The sequence below is a fragment of the Pleurodeles waltl genome, chromosome 12 (assembly GCF_031143425.1).
Source record: "Pleurodeles waltl isolate 20211129_DDA chromosome 12, aPleWal1.hap1.20221129, whole genome shotgun sequence".
In the NCBI taxonomy this organism is placed as follows: Eukaryota; Metazoa; Chordata; class Amphibia; order Caudata; family Salamandridae; genus Pleurodeles; species Pleurodeles waltl.
Window position 1 is genome coordinate 245,895,910 of NC_090451.1, and position 22,019 is coordinate 245,917,928.

General features: G+C 48.5%; 1 protein-coding gene across 1 annotated transcript in view; it reads right to left on the reverse strand.

Annotated features, from left to right (window-relative positions):
- Positions 1 to 6,318: 6,318 nt before the first annotated feature.
- The window catches only part of LOC138268205 (neural-cadherin-like), a 506,556-nt gene continuing 490,855 nt past the window's right edge, over positions 6,319 to 22,019 (reverse strand). Inside the window, exon 33 of the mRNA XM_069217644.1 lies at positions 6,319 to 7,404. Coding sequence (XP_069073745.1) covers positions 6,988 to 7,404 — 417 coding nt within the window. The 3' untranslated portion in view covers positions 6,319 to 6,987. The remainder of the gene's footprint in view (positions 7,405 to 22,019) is intronic.

Consider the following 22,019-nt stretch of genomic DNA (forward strand, 5'->3'; position numbering starts at 1 on the left):
GGCATACTGATGCCCTAGTATATGGTACTTAGGTACCCAGGGCAGTGGGGTTCAAGGGGATCCTTGCAAAGGCTTCTGCAGGACTGCCAGTGCAGTTTGCGTGAAAGGGTGCATGCACTCTTTCATTGCCATTTACACTGCACCAGGTCACTTGTAAGTCACCCCTATAGCAGGCCGTCCAGCCCTGAGGGCAGGGTGCCGAGTACCTGTGTGTGAGGGCACCCCTGCACTAGCAGAGGTGCCCCACAAACTCCAGGACCATTTTCCCGGACTTCGTGAGTGCGGGGACGCCATTTTACATGTGTACTGGATGTAGGTCACTACCTATGTCAAGCTACATAATGGTAACTCCGAACATGGGCATGTTTGGTATCAAACATGTTGGACTCATACCCCGAGGCTTTTGCAAGCATTGGTTGTATGATTCCATGCACTCTGGGGACTCCTTAGAGGACCCCCAATATTGCCATTCCAGCTTTCTGAGGTTTTTCAGGCAGCCCCATCTGCTGCCACCTCTCAAGACTGGTTTCTGCCCTCCTGTTGCTTGAGCAGCTCAAGCCCAGGAAGGCAGAACAAAGGATTTCCTTTGGGAGAGGGGTATTACACCCTCTCCCTTTGGAAATAGGTATTACAGGCTTGAGAGGGGTAGCCTCCCTAGGCCACTGGAAATGCTTTGAAGGGCACATTTAGCGCCCTCCTTGCAAAATGCCAGTCTACACCGGTTCAGGGATCCCCAGTCCCTGCTCTGGCGCGAAACCGGACAAAGGAAAGGGGAGTGACTACTCCCGCGAAACCGGACAAAAGAAAGGGGAGTGACTACTCCCTTGTCCATCACCACCCCAGGGGCGGCGCTCTGAGCTCCTCCAAAGGGTTCCTGGGTTTTGCCATCTTGGATTCCAAGTTGGCAGGGAACTCTGGGAGCATCTGAGTGGCCATTGCCAGCTGGTGATGTCAGAGCCCTCCCCTGATAGGTGCTTACCTGTGTAGCTGACCAATCCCCCTTTCAGGGCTATTTAGGGTCTCTCTCTTGGGTGGTTCTTCAGATTCGGATTGCAAGACTCCAGCAGGAATCCTCTGCATCCTTTACTTCACCTTCTTACTGAAGAAACTACATCTGGACCCTCCAAGGACCTCTACAAACTGCAACAAAGAAGCAAAGATTACTTCTGCAACATTGTATCTTCAGCTCCTGCAGCAACTGCAACTGTTACCAGGTCGTGCATCCTCTGAGGACCCCCCGTTTTCAGCCTGCACCAGAAGAACGAAGGAATCTCCCTTGAAGTGAATAGTCACTTCCCTGCTTCAGCAGGCACCCCTCTGCAGCGATGACGTGGCGTGGGTCCCCTCTCCTGAAGAAGTGCGTGTATCCAGCAACACGGGTAGTGGACTGAAGTGGTCCCGACTTTCCTCACGTCCAACTTTGGTGGAGGTAAGAGCTTGCCTCCCCACGCAAGACAGTATCCTTGTGCACTGCGTGTTTTGTAGTTGCCTAGGCTTGTTGGCATCCTTCAACGAAGTTCTTCGTGCACCATGCAGCTCTGGCCCCCAGCATTCCTTCCTGCGACGCACAGCCTTCTGAGTGGTTCTCCCTTTGTGTAGTGTTGGTTGGGCCTCCTTTTGCACTTTCTTTGTCCCCGTGCTGTGGGACTCCTGTGCGCGCTGCCTGGTCTTCTAAGGGCTCCCTGAGTTGCTGAGAGCCCCCTCCGGCTCCCCCTCTGTGTAGAGTCCACCAGGTCCCTCCTGGTCCCGGGCAGCGCCATTTCCGCTAACCGCGAGCTTTGCGTGTGCCAAGGCTTGTTGGCGGAATCCAGTGACGCAAACTAGAATGCAGTCATCCATCCAGCGTGGGACATCATCTGCACCAACCAGGAACCCGCATCCGTCTTCTTGGGTGCAGTACTGACTGTTTTCTTCACTGGTAGTTCTTCTTTTGCACCTTCATCTGGGTTAGCAGGGGCTCCTGTTCTCCCTGGACTCTTCAGTGCTTCTTGCACTTGGTCCCTTTCTTCCACAGGTCTTCAGGTCCATGAATCCATCATTGGTGTCTTGCAGTCTCTTCTGGTTCTTGTAATATCTTCTTTCTCCTGTTCTTGTGTGCTCCAGGAAAGTTAATGTGAGTTTCTCCTGCTTTCCTGGGCTCTGGGGTGGTGAAGTTCTATTACTTACCTTTAGTGTTTTCTAATACTCCTAGCACCCCTCTACACACTACACTTGCCTAGGTAGGAAGCCAACTTTCGCATTTCACTTTCTTAGTATATGGTTTGTGTCCCCCCCCTAGGCCAGGGTTCTGCAAAGTCGGCCCTGGAGAGCCGGGTCCATGCCAGGTTTTGTAGCATATCCACATTTGGAAAGATGTTTCAGAAATCTACATTTTTCTAAATGTGGATATTCTAACAATCTGGCATGGACCCGGCTCTCCAGGACAGACTTTGCAGAACTCTGCCCTAGGCCCATTTCTAACTATTGTGATTTTCAGTATTTGCACTGTTTTCTAACAGTTTTTACAGCTATTTCTGCATACTAGTGTATATAATTTGTGTATTACGTACCTCCTAAGGGAGTATAGTCTCTATGGTATTTTTGGCATGTGTCACCAAAATAAAGTACCTTTATTTTTGTAACACTGAGTATTTTCTTTCATGTGTGTGAGTACTGTGGCCCGTATTTATACTTTTTTTAGCGCCGCATTTGCGCCGCTTTTTGACGCAAAACGGCGCAAGCCTACAAAATACAATGGCATTTTGCAAGTTTGCGCCGTTTTTGCGTCAAAAAACTACGCAAATGCGGCGCAAAAAAAGTATAAATACGGGCCTGTGTGACTAAAGTGGTATTGCATGAGCATTGCATGAGCATTGCATGTCTCCTAGTTAGGCTTTGGCTGCTCATCCACATTACCCCTAGAGAGCCTGGCTTCTAGACACTGTCTATATTTCAGTAATAAGGGATAACTGGACCTGGTATAAAGTGTATGTACCTTAGGTACCCACTGCAAACCAGGCCAGCCTCCTACAGTGCCCCACTGCCCACTTACAAAATGTGGTGAAGTGGGACAAATCACAGCCGGAAAACTGAACATTCTCTCTAAAGCCTCAGCTATGGAAGATTCTACCCCAAGGGAGTCCCTTGAAGGTGCCTAAATGATCTGACACGAAATTTGCAAAGCGATTTAAGGTGAGCCACTGCTCAAAAGCTTTCCCACCTAAACGACAGTCGATATAGATATTATCGACACCAGCTAAGAACCGATCTTCATCCAGAAAAAACATGGTCGGCAATGAGCTCACCATTCGTGACAACTCCATCAGTGTCCTCCTTGTCAACAACTATGCTCTCATCAACTGGATGCTCATAGGCAGATCCTTAGACAAAGGCATCTTTGACTGTCATAACTTCATTTCCTCATCAATGACACCCTCATCTGCAGTATCTTCAGACAACATAGTAAATGACAAAATCATCACCAGTAACCAAGATAGTTCTTGCTTCTCCTGTGCTGGAGAGGAAATGAAATATGAAGAAATTATGCTACCTCAGACATCAGTAGAAAACAATATAAAATCATATGTGGTGAAAGCGCAGTGTAGCCTATACTTTGTGCTGATGCCAGAGAGGTGAAGAGTTCACTTGAAAACAGAATGCATGAACAGCAAAGTCCTAGTTAAAGGAAAACCTCTGTGAGCATGAAGGAATTTATAGTCTTAAGCACACAGGCAGGTATTCTGTTGTCTCAGTATATTAAAAACGTGATTGAAGAATGGGAGCAGGAGAATTAATTAGGCTAAGGTATGCAAAAACGGACAGATCATCTTGGGAGCTGAGTGATAAAGCACACACACAAATTCACATGCATTCAAGAGTAGTGAATGATTAGTTTGTTAAGCATTATTAGAACTGCAATAAATAATGTGTATGAAATAAGTTAAAGGACACCAGTGATACAATTTTGCAATAAGTATGTAATTGCTAAACTTACTGATTAACCATTTTGTAATATATATTGCTATGTAACTGGCTGCCTGTGAAGCAGGAAATTGAAACCAGCTGTTTTGCTGTATGGAAATAGCTCCTCTCCCTGTCGCAACAGTTAAAATCTGTATTTTGCCTTACCAAGAGGAGTCTATCTTTTCTATCTCAAGTTTCCCCGCAACACCGGGCCAAAAAAAAACTGACAGGCTGCTGTTCTGCAGCACCAAGGCTGCCTTAGTTACACTTCATTTGGCCCCAAGGTACAGAGTTGCATTCTTGCTTTGCCTTAGGATGGAGAGTTCCTGATCAGATAGCAAGTCAATGACACCCTACAGCAAACTAAACTGACAGAGAAAGACCCTAGACACCGTCCAAGCTTGTTGACCACAACCATTTCAAGGACAATGTGGAACAGAAATGCTGTATTTTCATCCCTTCTATTAGACATCACACCAGCAGCTGCCAGGCCAGCAGCCTTATAGGAGACCCTATTACGTTCTTCAACAGTCCAGAAGCTCTGGCAGACCACTCCAGCTATCTAGTCCAAGTGTTGAGCTGGTCATTTCAAATCCCAGCTCTCTAGACAGTGACCTTTGGTTGGCACCGGCGACACCATCTCTTTCTTCTCTCTGCCCCCAGGTTAATATTAGTGGAAAAATCACTCCCTTTTCTCTAGGAACAGTCCTACATCACTTCCAACAAGTGGGTTCTAGACCTAATCCAATGAGGGCACACACTCAAATTCATTGAAAAGCCACTGCACCCCTCCCCCCCCCCCCCCCCATTCATTGAAAAGCCACTGCACCCCCCCCCAACCCCTCCCCCAAGCCTTGACCTTCACAAGCACCTTCTGCAGATGCAGGCACAGATCCAGTCAAAGATACAAAATTGAGCCCTCAAACGTGTCCCTAACTTCAGCTTTTCCCTCATAAGTAAAAAAAGATCGAGCGAGGGGTGGCTGATTTTAAGACCCATGGCTTTAAACAAATTCTTCATAATAAACTGTTGTTCCAGAACACCCTACATGACATGTTTTGGTTCTGCAGATGGGAGAACATGTCATTATTGGATTTGCAGGTTGGAAAGTCCCGGCTGAAGATGATGTTCTCATGCGTAATAAATATACTCAAATGCACGTACATATGATTCCTCTGCAGAAAGAGTTGGATGCACAATGGGCGCAACCTAAAGGCTCTTTGAGGTGGTCAGAACGGCTTGCATCAAACATCTCTGCTGTGGTGGATGACAGGAAGAACAGAACTGCAGGCCTCTCCTTTAAATACCACCCATTAAGTTATGTGATGAATACAGAAGCCTCCCAGGAAACCTGTAGAGCACACCTTACAGGACCTTTCAGCAATGGGGTTGAGGAACCAGGCAGATGCAAACCTGCATATCAGTGTGTTGGAGTGGAGTGCCATATGCAGTAGCCTTGGTTCATTCCTTGCAAATAATCTGTTCTCATTCAAATGGACCACACCACAATTATGTTCTACCTGAACAAGCAAGGGGGAACTTACTTTCAAGCACTATCAGGAAGTACAGTTTAAGGGCGTAGGGATTCCAGCATGACATCACCCAAGATACAGCAATGACTCAGCAGGTATGTTTATCAAGGCAGTGGTGATTGTGATGAGGAGGTAATCCATCACACAATGGACAGGATATTGCATCCATGGGTTAAAACAGTGTCAACCATTTTGCAGTGAGGGGCAAGGAAAATTGGTTCATTGCTAACAGACACTGGCAACTCAGCACCTGGGAAGATACATTTTCAATTACTTGAAACGGGATGGTCTGTTACATTGTTCTGCCATTTCCCTTTTTCAGAGGACAAAAGCCAAAATCAAGAGGAAGAGGTATTTATTTAGCCTAATGACTATGGCACTGCCCACGGTGCACCAATATAAGGACCCCCTACAAATCTCCATCTTCAAGCCCCAGAGCCATTTCTTCTATCCCTCTACAGAAGCTGGATTATTAATCTGTGTCACACCCAATAGCTGTGCAAACTGGACCAAATACAAGACCTTCAGCACCTCACTCCCATAGTTAGCGATAGTGAGCAGTCTCAGATGTCCCATGAAGGTTAGTGTGGAAATACAAACTCAGCACTCAACAGACACTGGTTGATAAAGGTCCTCGATCGTGCCATGGGCCTAGATTTAGGTTAAGCCCATTTATGGCTGGTATTGCCCTCAGTGTCCGGATACTAAGCTATATTAAAAACATAGGAGTCAATCACACTGGATAACTAAGACAGATACACAGAAATTAATAGTATCAGTCATTTAAGCAAACAGCAACATGTTTGGTTATTATCAGCTGCGACAATTGAGTAAACAAATCTAAGTTGATTATTCAGATTTATTACCAGTGGAACAGAAACAAAACGCAAGTGGAGTTCAGAAAACAGAGGAGGTGAACAATGTTTTAGGTTAGCATGTGTTTTTATGTGAAATACTACAATAACGAATTATGATATTCTCGCTCCTTTTCTGGATCTGGGAATCCTCCTTTTAACTGATTGTACATCAAAACTAACATTTAATACCAAGTGGTTACACAAGGACTGGAAATGTCAAGTGTGGGTGTATACCAAATAAATATCACTGTAGTCAATGTATTGTTGCAGTACCAGCAGAAACGTTATCAATGTGTGCAACAACGTTTTACAGCAATTGTCTATAAATAATTATTTAGTCTCTTCCTGCTAATTTGAGAACAGTAATCAGTAGCAGGAAATTACCTCTCTCTTTCTGAATTACATTTTATCAGTTCCCATATTGGACGTAACAAGAAAACACAATTTCACTACTTACTTGCCTATTCAAGCTCTTTCTGATTTGTGCGTCAAGTGAATTAGAAAAACCAAGTTTTCCTGACTCACGTTCTAGCTTAAAAGACTTTGGCATTACCTTAGCCCGAGTCACACCAAAGAAGCATCTTATGATGAGCATTAACATTGCTTTAGATTGTCGTTCACGTTTTCCTGATTCCACATATAATGTAGTGCCTCTTCTAGAGATCTTCTTCCTGATCTGTGTATGAATACAGTTCATTTAGTCTATCAAACTTTGAGCCCCATTCTTTCATTTCATCATACTGTACATCTTCGTCCTGCGTAGTTGATTGTAGGGTGCTAAGACTTCCAGCTAGTGATCCACCCCCTTCTGTGCAGTACAACTTCAAAGAGTCACAGAAGAATGCTTCCTGGTTCTGGTCTGCCTCTTGGACTACCTCCCAAAGATAACGACTGAACTCTTCACTGGTGAGTGAGGCTGTCCTATTAGAGACTTCTATCTTGTCCTTCTGACTGGGAACCACATCTGAGTCTGAAGGCTGTTCCTCATGCAGCCCGTCCTCGGTGTGTTTGCAGAGGGAAAATGTTGGGCTGGTTTGTAGAGACAATTGTAGTTCAACCATATTGTAGGTGTCCTGCGAAGAAAAGATATATGTAAGACATCACATATTACTCAAAACCCTCTTGCAGCACGGATGGAAGACATTTTGATACATAAAGATGAAAAAGTAATCAAATTAGCATAACTGCTGCACGCGCTTACCAAAGTATAGATTATATGTTCAGAAATGTCATGCGGAGTCTCATATCACTGTAAAATGTCTGTTTTTGAAATACCTATTCTTATAATACATGTAACTATATCTGTGATGGATATTTCTAACTGCAGATTACTCAACTTTTGAATATTCTCCAGGCATCAGACTAGCTCTGGAAATTTTCTAGCGGTACCCTTGTATGCCAGTATATAGCAGCATCCAGCTCGTCACGAAAGTTGTTCCCCTTCAAAAGTAACATGTAGAACCACATATAAGCTCCACCAAAGCATGCTGATGTCCGCTCCTTTCTTTCCACGCCACCATCTGCGAATTTGGACCTACACCTAATCTGCTCACAAGACAAATTTCTTGAAATTTAACAAATGTCTGTAACAGATTGCCACCCAATTTGTCTTTGGTGCTTGGGAGTCAGACCACGACCTCAAGTCATGTAGCAACTGTGCCTTGATTAATCTGAAGGCCATCCTGGAAAATGAGGTGAAGCTGTATGTCTGCAAACACTGGAAGATTCCACGCTGTGACCAGTCAAGGGAAAGATCCGGGTCACGCTCCTAAGTCGTTCCTGCAGCAGATCTTTGTTGCCGTCAAAGTCACTGGGTAAGTTTAAATAAGCACAAGCAGTCAAAGTCGGACTCTGTCCTTTCCAGCCACTCTCAAACTCTTGAGAAGGCACAAGGGTACAAACATGCCTCTCAGTCCTTCTTCCAAACTCCTGAGCTCATTCCGACTCTTATCATGGGGCAATCCGAGTTTCCTGGTCTTTCAGCAACACCACAGCAAATCCACGAGTTCTGTGAAGCTATGCTGCATCTCTTTGGCATGCTGCCTCCGGTGCACCTTCAAGCCCCAAGGAACTGTGAGGACCTTTAACTGGGAATGGGACTTTGCTGGTGAGTTTGCCCTAGGTGCCAGCTGGAACCACTGGACCCATTTTGGGCTCTTCACCAGCTTCGGTCCTAACGTCTGCAGTAGCTCCACCTCTCATGCTGGACCCCACAGCATTGACGCTGGATGACAAAGTGCAACCCACAGTGTTCTCGGAAATAGAGGCCACACCCTGATTCCATCAGGCGCGGCCTTTTGGCAACCCATTGGACTCTTACACTTTGCCCTTACCTCAAATAAGAGCCCAGATCATTCCCTATCTTTTAGGCACGGACTCTTTTTTAATGATCATTCTGATGAAGAGTATGTGTTTGCTCAACCATACACTGAAGACAACTGGTATGACGAGCTACAAGATGCCAGTGGACTGGATACTTCTACATACACTGGGGTGGTCTCTCCACCTGGGCCAACTACTGAGGAAAGTGCTTACTTTGCAGCATTGATGCGAAGGGTAGTAGATGTTTGTGGCCTCCAACTGCCTACTACGGAGGTACTCTTTCCTCTAACCTGGACAGACCGTTAATGAGCCCTATTTCCTTTTAATGAGGCCCTCACAGAGATCCTTCTTGAGACATGTGCAAGCCCAAGTTCTAGACCTCCAGGAAATAGGGAGACAGTGGGGCACCACGGGTGAGCTGGCTTTCTTAACGCAGCACCCGCCCTCAGAAGGCTTAATGGTGCAAGCATATGAGTAGGGTCAACCCAAAATTCTTGCCTACCACCCCATTGATTTATAAAATGCATGTTCACCACTGCCAGTCTGGTATTAAGGTCTGCCAATTCCAGATGCTTATTGGGTCTACAGTCTCACACCCTTTGGGACTCCATCTCTCAGTTACTACCCGCTGTACCAGAGGACTTGCACCGCACTCTTACACGTGTCATTCAAGATAGTTGTGATGCAGTAAAATTCACAATTTGGTATGTATCAAAATTCTGTGTGCCACAGACTGCCTTGGTCGGGCAATTGGCACCAGTGTGACACTCGGGAGACATGCCTGGATGAGATCTACTGGCTTCTCTGGGGTTTCCCGATCTTCCATAATGGATATGCCCTTCAGTGACTCTTGTCTGTTCTGTAAGAAAGCAGACCTGGCCTTCGAGCACTTCAAAGACAGCAGGGCCACAGTGTGATCCAGCGCATCAGTTCCACCAGAAGTCCACCCCCGTAGCTATAGTAGGGGCTTTCAATACTGGCAGCAACCAGAGGTGCAGTCAGCCCAGAAGACTCTACAGCCTTTTTGTGGCTGTCACTGCTGCACCCACAGAGAACATGGACTAAAGGTTAGTGAGCAGCTCAGTCTACAGCCCTCTCTCCCCTTCGAACTGCTGTAGCTGCAAAACCTCTTTAGTGGGTCCTTCCAAACACAAAGCGTCCCTGTCGGAGGAAGGATCTGCTATTTTTGCCCAAGGGGGGCAAGCAAGCACTTCAGATAAATAGGTTCTATAAATTGTCCACAAAGGTTATGACCTCCCATTTTATTTCTACTTCACCGCACCTTCCACCATCTTCAGCACAAGTGACGGAGGACCATCTGTCAGATTTACAGCAGGAAGTATAGGAACTAAATAGAGGGTGCCAGCATCAGAGGTGGGAAATGCCTGTAATTCCCACTACTTTCTGGTGCTGAAGGTCAGAGGTCTTTTCTTTGGTCTGTTTTAGACCTTTGCCCTCTTAATGCCTTTCTGAGAAAGGACAAATTCATGATGCTCTCCCTAGCCCAGGTCTTGCCTGTCCTTGACCCTGGAGATTGGATGGCAGCATTGGACCTGGAGGATGCTTGTTTCCACATACCTGTCCTGCAGGCCCACATGTATTACCTGCGGTTCGTGGTGTGGAAAGAGCACTTTCAATTCACTGTGCTCCCCTTTGGTCTCATCAGTGCCACTAAGGTGTTCATGAAAGTGATGGCAGTGGTTTCAGCATATCTACAGAGTCGGGGCACCAGTATTCCCCTACCTCATCAACCGTCTGTTGAAGGCGGGCTCAATTCATTTAATCATCACCCACATCCACACTATGCTGATCCTCTTAACATCCTTGTGGTTCACTATCAATGTGCTAAAGTCACACCTGACTCCTTCACAGACTCTCAGTTTCATTGGAGCTATTCTGAACATGGTGCAGTTTTGTGCTTTTACCCCAGACCAGAGAGTCCAGGACATTTGGGCTATTATCCATATATTTCAGCCTCTATTCTGGATCTCAGTGAGGATGACGTTCAGGCTGCTGGGACTGATGGCCTCCTGGAGCAAGCTGGTCAAGCATGTCAGGTGGCATGTACAGGCTCTGCAGTGGTATCTGGAGTCCCAGTGGGCACAGCATCAGGAGGATCTCCCTATATTCAGATTTTGAGAATAGTGCAGTGGTGGATGCTGAACTGTGATAGGGTCGGTGGCAGATTCATCTCTGTACCCCAGCAAGAACAAAGAGTAGTGACTAACACATCGCTTCTGGATTAGGGTGGCCAACTGGGAGAGGTAGAGATCAGATGCATTTGGTCTCAAAAGGTGGCCAATCTCTTGGATTTGGTGGCCATTCACATGTTATTGAAAGCCTTCCTGCCATCCAGCAAAGGAAGGCTGGTACAGATGCTCACTGTCAATATCATGTGGTAATGCAACAAGCAGGGTGGGGTCATTGACCCCGTGTAGAAAGGCACTATGCCTCTGGAAGTGGCTAAAACACCAGGGTATTTTCCTGGTGGCACACACCTGGGTGCTGTTTGAATCACAGGTCTGATTAATTTAGCTACTGATGCCTAGAGATCATGAATGGCAACTTACACCCAGAGGTGGAGCAAAGTCTCTTCCATGAATTGGGGGAAAACCTCGGCCCGATCTCTTTGTCAACACTGAGAACACGCGTCAGCATTTTCGCACATTGCCATTCCCAAGACAGCTCTCTGCCAGAGACACATTCCGCCTAGAGTGGACCTTGGGGCTACTACACGCCTTTCTGCCACTAGCCCTCCTGCCTCGAGTTCTGAAGACGATCCGGAATGACGGAGTCAAAGTCATCATGGTGGCTCCAGATTTAGCAACAGTGTGGTACCTGGAACTCTTAGGCATGAGCATCTATCCTCAAATCAGTCTGCTACTTCAGAAGGACCTTATGTTGCAACAGCACAGAGTGTCCTGCACTGGGGCCGCACTGGGGCCTATGCAATCTTCATCTCCATGTTTGGAGATTGAGTGTCAGCAGTTGACTTCATTCAAACTACCCCTCGAAGTAGTTGATATCACTCTGGCAGCGAGGCGTCCCGCCACGAAATCAGTACATGCCTGCCATTGGGACAAGTTTGTGGTTTGGTGCGGTACTCTGCAGATTGACCCACTTCAAGTCTAACTATCTGGAGTTTAGCTTTGTGTTGTCTCTTGCCAGGCAAGGCCTTGCTTTGGGCACAGTTAAATGCAATTTGTCAGCTCTTTCCACTTCTTTGCATTTGTTGGACCAGCCTTCTTTATTTATATCACCTGCTGTGATGCTTTTTTGAAAGGATTGCTACTTTTCCTTCACACTACACCCTTTATTTATCATGCCTCACTGAGACCCGAATCTAGTTCTCACATTTCTAATGTACACTCCCTTTGAACCTCTGCACAGCTGTCCATTCCGTTTCTGACTTTAAAGACTGTTTTCCTCATCGCCATAACATCGACGATGCGTGTGTCTAAACTACAAGCTCTCTCTAACAAACCATCACATGCAACATTCTTTCCAGACAGGCTGGTGTTAAGGAGCCAAGCCTCTTTTCTACATTAAGTGGTCACGCCTTTTCATGTTTGTTGAAACCTCACCCTCCCAGCATTCCTCACTTCACCTCATTCCTTTGAGTAGCACTCCTTTGAGGAGTAGAGACTGCATAGGCTTGATCCCAAAAGACCTCTCAGCTTCTACATTGATCATACTAGGGAACATCATGTGGACAATCAGCTCTTTGTTGAATTCGCTGAGGTGAATGGGGGCAAACAAGTGCAGAAAAAGACCTATTCTTACAGGATCATTCTCAGCATCAAAACCTGCTACACACTGGCTAAGAAGCAGCCCCCAGAAGTCTTGTGGGCTCATTCCACCAGAACTAAAGCTGATACCATTGAGTTGGCACCCAGAGAGCCTTTTGTGGACATTTGCCAAGCTGCTACCTGGGCATTGCTCCACACATTCACAAAGCAATTTTCCCACTTGGTGCTGCAGGACCTTTTGGTTTGACCCAACCCACGGACCTACCACCTGGGAGGTGCTGATTTGGTATCTACAAAAAAAATGAAAAATCTGCAGCCAGAAATATACATCAGAACAACAAATGTAGAGTATCCACCACAAAACATGTTACTATCACTGTGTATTTGATGGAGGTTGCACAATGGCTGGGAAGAAATTGTCTTAAGCTTAATGGCAACAAGACAGCAGAGCTAGTTGTGGGGCCCGCAATGATGGCCAACAAGTTTTGGGGCTCTACCCTCTCCATCACGAGAAGTTAAAGATCTAGGCTTCTGGCTCGATACCAAACTGACCATGGAATATCAAATTAACAAAGCAGCCGCTGGTTGCTTTGACCTATTAAGGTGTCTAAGGAAGATGCTTTGTCTATTGCTAGTCACTTCTCTGAGGACCACTGTGCAGGCTTTAATTATTTCAAGCCTTGACTATGGTAATGTCTTATATTAAGAAGCTACCAAGTCTGCTGTGGAAAGACTCTAGATTGCACAGAATGCGGCATTTCGCCTGTTTGTCATATTCCAAAATTTGAATTGGTCTCACTGCATCTCGGGAAGCTTCAATGGCTTGCGATTTATAAGAGAATCATCAAGTTAAATGCTCTTTGCTACACATATAAAGCTATGGTAAAGTCTGGCCCTCTATTTCTTAGAAAGCTGGTCCATCCCTATTGCCCAAAACAATCCTTGCACTCAGAGATCCATAATCTAGCCATGATCCCCCAGTACAAACGTGCAAGGCAATGTGCTTGTTCTTTTGCCTTTCTAGGACCTAAACTATGGATCTCCGTTACCTTAAGCTGTGACTTTGTCCTTCATATGAGAAGCCTAAGAAATTATTGAAACATGGTTCTTTTAACTACTGATGCTTTATCTCTTGCTTTATGCTGTAGCAGCGCTTGGAAGATCGGTTGGAGGAGCCAAGTGCTTTATAAATTAATTAAATTAAAGGTAGATAGGTAGCTTGTTCGTATATATTACAAACATTATTTGTGTGGCATTATAGACCACAGAGTTTGTCTATAATATTGTTTGACTGGTGGTGGGTTATACAACTCGACCAAGGATGAAATAATGTACACTATGGAAAGTCTGACACCAGAATACAAGTGAAAAACATTTTAACAATAACTGTTATGAGATGATGTAGCAGAACGTTGGTCTGCTGAGGGCTCAGCCTCTAAAACTATTTATAGACTGAATATACTCCATTAATTTCCATGGTGTCTCTAATATTACAGTGTTCCCGGTGCTAATGAAAAATTACAATGGTTCCCAGAAACCAGTGGGTTGACTGGGGTAATATATATCACTACTGTTCCCACCTAGGTCAAATTTACAAACCAAAAGTAACAGCAGAGATGCAGTCTCTGTGATGAAGTCAGCAGACCAGTTTACTGAATACTGTAAAACAAAAGTGTTCATTGACAAAGTGTTAGAAAAATATAAGTATTCTTCATTCAGATGAAAGAAAGCACCTTCAAAAAGTGCAACATTTTCGTTTTCAACTGTTGATTTGTTGGTATTGCATGTTTACGGATCCTGACTGTCAGGAATTGCCAATACCAAGTGAAAAGGCATAGCATTGCAGTTTCAGTAAGGAAGGGCTATTGCTACCTGGTGTCCAGTAAAACATTTTGGACTACAGTGTTTCTCTGGCTATTCAGATCAAGGGCGGGCAGAACTGGAAACCATCCCTGGGAAAACATTACACACTGCAGGAGGCAGCAACTAGAATGTGGCCCTTGGTTATGGTAGACTAGCCAGCTCTGAAAGCAGCCCTACGGTCTACAGCACACAGGGCACTTGACAGAGTGACACAATGGCCAGTCTGACCTTGATCAAGCCATTAGGCCCTCATACAGAGATTATTCAGTATTAAAGAACTCCGAGGCACTGGTCACCAGGACTCTTAAGTCTCAGCAGATTCTCTACACACGACCATGCCTCATTAATTGCACATTGTACTTATTTAATTCACAACCATTCAAGAGTGAGCCATCCACTCCATTTGTTATGTATTCGCCTTATATTATCTACTCAGTAGCATAACATCTTACACTTAAAACTGTCATTTAATACTTTTATTTTCGTTTGTGTTTCAACACCGCCAAGTCCATGGGCACAGAATGACAGTACTTCAGTTGCCTAGAGTGATGCATACATTTACACTGCAAGCGGAAGCAACTGTATGTTGAGCAGAAAATTAAGGAAAGTGCCGTTTTGCATTTTTTGGATTCAAGTAATGGATGCAGCCGGTGGGAGGAGCCAAAATGGCGGCCGGGATGGACGCCTGAAACGAGCGCTCCATCCAGGGCTTGCCAAAAACATCCTGTAGGGCGCCCCCCGGAACCCCACTGATAGACTGGCAGTGGCGGACTACCCGGGGCGTGCCGGAGCATCTTGCGGGAGCTGTGCGCCGGCAGGACTGAGGCTGTGGCACCAGAGACTGCCCGCGGGGCCGGGAGTTGCTGGACGCGGACCCTGACCCGGCCGAGGCTGCTGGAAGGGGGTGCTGTGCCGTTGGACCTGGGTGCGCCTCCTCTCGGCGGCGCCCGCGCCCACCTGGCTTGTTGGACAGCTGGGGGGGCCAGGGGCGTGAGCCTCTGCCCTCGCTTGCCGGCTGGGGCCCACCTCGCTGGAACTGGAACTCGGGAGCAGCGATCGGCGCTCCCGCAACGCAGAAAGGTGCCCGTGGGGGGCGACGACGAGGGCCCAGGTCTGTGCCACAATGCAGGATCGAATCGAGCCGCGGCGGAGGAGGAAGGAGCCCTCCACCGGGCCGGGCAGACTCGCCTGCGCGCAAGCTGGATGCACCGTGGCTCTCAGCCCGAGGTGGGCCCAGGAAACGTGCTGAGGCAGCAACCACGGGCCGCTGAGGTGAGGGGGAGGCCTGCCGGGGGAGGCTCGGCTTACGCGGGGGGAGCCACCAATAACTCCCCCCTCTCTATGCTTCTTCCTCTGCCGCATCGTGGCTCCAAAATGGCGGCACACGCCACCCGAGCACGGGAGGTGGCCCACTACCGGAGATCTGCACAGGGGCCCCAATGACCTCGCCCCGAAGGGCCGCTTCGTGCCGGCGGCGGGCCTGGACCGAGAGCGAGGGGCCCACGCCTGGGTCCCACTGATTAGCCGCGAGAAGGAGGAAACTGGCTGCTCTTTGCTCCCTCGGATCTCTGCCAGCGGCTGCACGAGTGAACACGGAGCCCACCTGGGTGCCAAACACCCGCTCCCCTCCATTAACTCGCCCTGTTGTGCTCCCCTTCGCTGCCGCGCCCCCCCTCCTCTCTGGGGGCGCTGCTGCTGCCCGGCTCCGTCGCTACCCCTGAGGGTATCTGCATTCTAATTCAATACATATGGGACTCATCCCTGCAAGGGGTGCAACACATTGCCCTGGGGCGACCCAACGCCGAGATCGACGGGTGAGCTGGCGGCCACCGCACCGTCCCGCGAGCATACAGTCGTACGATCTGGACACTCAAAAGCTAAGAATAAGCTCCTTCTCAGCTCTACTAGCTAACGCCACACCCGGAGAGTAAAAAGTACACATCATACCGAGAACAACAGGCAAAAGGCTAGCCCGCCAAGAGGATAGCGCCAAGCCGAGCGCAACAACATCCCACAAGGCAATTTCCAGACAGCCACAATGGCTGGCAGGGCCAAATCATCCAAGAACCTGGACCGCAACCCTCTTGGAACAACACCCAATGACTAGCAGACAGACCTGTCCCTACAGTCATTGGAAAACACTCTCATGTCGCATTCTGCACAGTTTGAGAAAGTACTACAGGCGATCATGGACACTAAATCCTCCTTGGTAAACAGAATAGATGCAGTCTCACAAGACCTGAATCTCTTACGAGTGGACCACCGTAATTTAGCGGAAAGAGTGAAAACGACTGAAGAAGGGCTATCCGACCTAACCCCCACCGCTCAAGACAATCAAAAACAGATCCAGCGCATAGACGCAGAGCTGAAAGTGCTCTGGAGGAGATTCGAGGAGATGGAGAGCAGGGCGCGTCGCAACAACGTGCGCTTTCTGGGGTTTCCAGAAAATATGCGGCAACCAGACTCGGAAATATCCCTGGAACAATGGCTTATCAAGGAGGTGTTAAACGGAGCTCCATCTAAGTTTTTCTCCGTGGAACGGGCGTACAGAATCCCGGGCAGACCCCCGGCCCCAGGCCAATCGCCTAGACCACTGATCGCTAGATTTCTAAACTACAGGGACCGAGACGCAATATTACAACAGTTCCGCAACAAAGGCCCATAAAAGTACAAGGACTCGACCATCAATGCATATCCGGACTTTACACAGGAGGTGCAGAGACAACGTAACTCCTACGTTAAAATCAAACAGCGCCTGCGTGAACACAACATAAAGTACGCCTTGCTGTTCCCTGAAAAACTAAGGGTGGTATCGGAGGATCGCACCCACATATTCACCACTCCTGAGGACGCTTGGACATGGCTACATGCCAAGGGCCTCGCTCGCCCCCAGGAAGATGCGGAAGGAGATGAGGAATGGCAAACCTCTGCCTCAAGAAGGCGGTCCTGGAGGCGAGCCAGGGGCCAACCTAACGACCAACAATTAGCAGAAGAAAGAGCAAGAGTACTGAAAGAGACTCCCTTGCTCATGCAAAGCAACTTCGCGACGGCTAGGAAGCCCCCTGAGATGGGCACGGACTCTGGCACGTCCAGCTCCGTATCCACAATAACAGGAGAGCTAGGTGGGCCGAGGGTCACCCCCAGATCCGCGGACGAACTTTAATCGCACACAACTGTTCCGCCGGCCCGTTGGCACTAACATTGGCTGAACTCTGAAGCCATTGGGGGCTCCGGGGTGGCGGCAGAGGCCGAGGTGAATGCGCCTCCAGCAACGAGTATCTTTGGTATAAATGTATAGCTAACTGATGTGGGGTGCTTCGGGGGATGATGCGGGGAATGCGAGGGTGGAGCAGTCCCACTTCCCGGGGGGCACCCAATGGTATCAGCAGACTCAGTCTGCGGAAAGAGGTGAGCCCTGTAAAAGAGCCACATCTGGTAGATATGATAACTCCACCACGGAAATCCAATCGGATATGGGTTTTTTCACACACTCACGGGTTTAGTAGTTTCACACAAGTTGTTAGAAGGGTTGGGGATCCATTTGGGGTGGTTGGGGTTAGTAGTTTAGTAAACATGCACGTGCCGGATTCACTCAAAACACATGGAAAACAGCTGCATACGCCCCCTTAACAAACAGAACTGTCGGAGGGGCAGTGACCAGGAGGGCCAAGCTCAAGGACTGGAACCCAAGCACAGAGATATATCCCAGAAACCCTTATGGCGCCCCACGTGAGAAATAACAAAAACCAGTATGTCGTAGTAACATGGAATGTGAGGGGCCTGGGAGCGCCGAGTAAACGGACCAGAGTACACGCACGCCTTAGGCGACTAGGAGTACACATTGCCATCTTACAAGAGACACACATGCTGGAGGCGGACTTGCGGGAGCTGCGCGCGAGATGGGGGGGGGGGGGGGGGCAGCTGATAGGCACTACGTACTCAGTTTTCGCAAGGGGGTATTGATCTGGATCGCAGCCGGGGTCCTATTCCTCCTATCGGCACATAAAATAGACCAGGGAGGTAGATACGTGGTAGTGGAAGGCCGGCTGGATGGCAGACAGTTAGCTGTAGTCGGCATATATGCTCCAAATAGCGGGATTGTAGGTTTCCTGGGCACTCTCACACCGACACTATTGACAAATCCAATGGCTCCGGCCCTCTGGGGCGGAGACTTCAATAGCACTCCAACTGCGACACTGGACAGATCCCACGCCCAAGTGAGCTCGATAGTAAATAGGAAAACCCCAGGCCCCTTGCAGGAATGGGCAGGCGATATGAGGCTATACGACATATGGCGCTTAGGGCATCCGCAACAGAGGGAATACTCATTCTACTCAGCCCCACACAAAACCCACACTAGAATAGATATAATATGGGGCACTCAGGACATAGGAGCACTGGTAGGTGAGGCAGAATACCTAGCGAAGACACTGTTGGACCATGCACCACTGAGAGTAACACTGAACTGGGGTAGGACACGCCAGGCGATCCCCACATGGCGACTACAAGTGGAAGCCTTACAAGATCAGGCATTTGCCGAAACACTGAAATCCACATTAAGCCAGTACTGGGAAACAAATGCCATGACCGCAACATCACGAGCTATAGAGTGGGATGCCCACAAAGCAGTGGTCCGCGGACTATGCATATCCTCCACGTGGGGAGTAAGACGCACCTTACAGGTGGAAATTGGCAAATTAGAAAAGGAGCTTAGAGCGGCAGAAATAGCAGTAGCGTGAGGGGAAATCCCCCACACAGTCCTAAAAGAAAGGCGCTCAAAATATAACGATGCTGACAGCAAACTCCGCTGTCACGATTATAACTATCATCTAATGCGTCTGCAAACAGAAGGGGATAGATCGAGCAGAATGCTGGCGTGGCTGCTACGTGAGGATAGCAATCCCCAATAGGGGCCATACGCGTCGACGCACACGGTATGGCCACTACACAAGCTGAGATAAACGGAACATTTAGAGAATATTACTCAAACTTATATACCAAACGCACCTCATGCACTTCTCCGCAGCTCGAGTCCTTTCTCGCGGGCTCTCTCCTGCTGCAGTTAGCGCAAACTGACAGGGAAACAATAGAAGCTCCCAGGACAATGGGAGGAATAGAATTAGCCCTAGCGTAGATGCCCAGGAATAAAGCGCCTGGCACAGATGGCCTCCCGTTGGAGTACTACACTGCCTATTCATCCTGCCTAAAGCCCCACCTGCTGAAGGTGTTCGAAGAAGCGTGGTCCAATGAATGCCTGCCCACATCCCAGAGAGAAGCCATGATAGTGGTGCTCCCCAAAAAGGGCCGCAACCGCACAGATGTCAAATCCTACAGACCACTATCGCTCCTAAACTTAGACTGCAAAATACTAGGCAAAATATTTGCAAAAAGACAAGCCCCTATCATGCACACCCTAATACACGACGACCAAAACGGCTTTATACCAAGGCGTAACACCTTCTTGAATATCCGTAGATTATTGAGCATAATGGGAGACACTCCCCCAGATGCATACGAAGAAATGGTGCTCTCGCTGGATATCGAAAAGGCGTTTGACACGCTAGAGTGGGACTTCCTTCTGGCCACAATGCGTTGCATGGGAATAGGCCCCAATTACATACGCTGGGTCCGTACACTGTATTCCAGCCCACAAGCCAGGGTGAAGACGGGCGGGGTGATTTCCGACAGTTTTCTGATCACTAGGGGCACGAGAGAGGGCTGCCCACTATCCCCGCTTTTGTTTGCTATAGCAATGGAACCATTAGCGGCAAGAGTACGCTCCATGGAACGCAGTTGGGGAATAGTCAGGAACGGGGTCCATCACACAATCTCGCTATATGCAGATGATGCCTTAATATGTATCCGGAAAGGCTACGAGGCTGTTCCCTCAGTAATATCTTTACTGGCTGAGTTCGGAGACCTGTCAGGTCTAGTGGTAAACTGGGAAAAGTCATGTGCGTTCCCGCTAGTAAAGTGGCCACCTGAAAGACAGGGGGCTCCCCCGCTGGGGCGTCTGAAATGGTGCTTTGAAACGTTCAAATACCTCGGGATAAACATATACCATAACACAGAAGATCTCAGAGACGGGAATCTGGGGAGGGCGCTGGCCTCCATAAAGGGCTCGCTGCAGTTTTGGAACAAGCTACCGATTTCGCCACCAGGGAAGGAGGCGATCGCGAACATGCTGATTTTGCCTAGGCTGCTATACTACTTCGCGGCCTTACCGATCATTATCCCCAAAAGCTTCTTTGGTAATTTGAATACAGCGCTGCTGCATCTCATCTGGGGCGTGGGCAGACCGCGGGTGACCCTAACCACGCTGCAACGACCAGTGGACGTGGGTGGCCTGGGAGCCCCCAACTTCGAACGCTACTACGCAGCCGCACAGCTGCAGTGGGTTCAGAATTGGATCCATAGACCGGCGCTGGCAGAGTCCGTGCGACTGGAGTCCTGGTTAAAAGGAACCCCCCTGCTAAAGTGGCTGGCATCCAAACGTCCCAAGGCGGAATCTGTTAAACCATTGCTGACAGTGGCGCACGCGTGCTGGGCTAAATATGTGCAAAGTGGGGGTAACAAGCTCCCCTACTCCCCGTACATCCCGTTAGGGGTGGACCAGGGCCGGTACGCAGCGTCGACAGAGGCAGGCGTGCAGACAGTGGGCGACTGCTTTGAAGACGGCAAGCTAATGTCATTCGAGGCCTTACAGGCCCTCACCGAGGTAAACCCCGGCCAATTCCTGGCATACCACGCCATATGCCACGCAATTAAAAAAACATGGGGGGCAGGTACCACAGAACCAGATTCCTCCCCTGTAATTCATCATATCCTACAATATGATGCCCAAATAAAAGTAACATCAAGCCTGTACAAAATCCTTAATAAACCCCCGAGCCGCATGCGGAGAGAGCTAGGGAGAGATGGAACGCCGTTCTCCCTGACCCGATCCCACAAGCCGAATGGCCGAAAGCTCTGTATCATGCCCGAGGAGTGTCAAGGAACCCCAGATTCAGGTACACCCAGTTCAACTTCACACATCAAACATACTTGTCCCCGCCAGGAAAATGCGAATGTTCCCCGACTCTGAACCGACATGCCCTAGATGTAAAGCGCCGTCAGCACACTTCTATCACATGGTTTGGGAGTGCCCTAGCATACAAAAAGCACGGACGGAGGTGGTACAGGGGATTTCCGAACTAACGGGGCTTGTATTGGCAACAGACCCCAAGTCCTGCCTACTGGGGCTGAGGTCAAGATCTAAAAAACAAAGACACCTGCACAAATGTGTAGACCTAGCCTGTTTGATGTATAAAAGATTGATAGCAATGCACTGGAAAGCGCCCAAAGCTCCCGATCGGAACTCTTGGTACACCCTAACACTACGCTGGGCCCGCACGGAATACCAGGTACTAAAGAAGCTGGCGCGGGAGGGGTAACAATACACAGGGTGCGTCGCCTGGGAAACATTGGTAACCAAACTCGAGGCCAAAAACGATGATAAGCCCCCATGAACCGGGGAATACACAGATTGAATAAGCGCAGCACAAATCCTCCTGAGCACCGCCCGCGGAAGCACAACTCGACGTACGGCTCGCCATCATTGAACGGGCTCGTTCACCCCCCCCCTCCCGCACTGACAGCTCACCAGCACAAGAATATCTATAACACATAGGGTAAACACTTAACCTCCGTCACCATCCGCTGTTACCAAGCCCATTCTGGGCCACTACCAGGCGATACGCGGTATAGGATCAGCA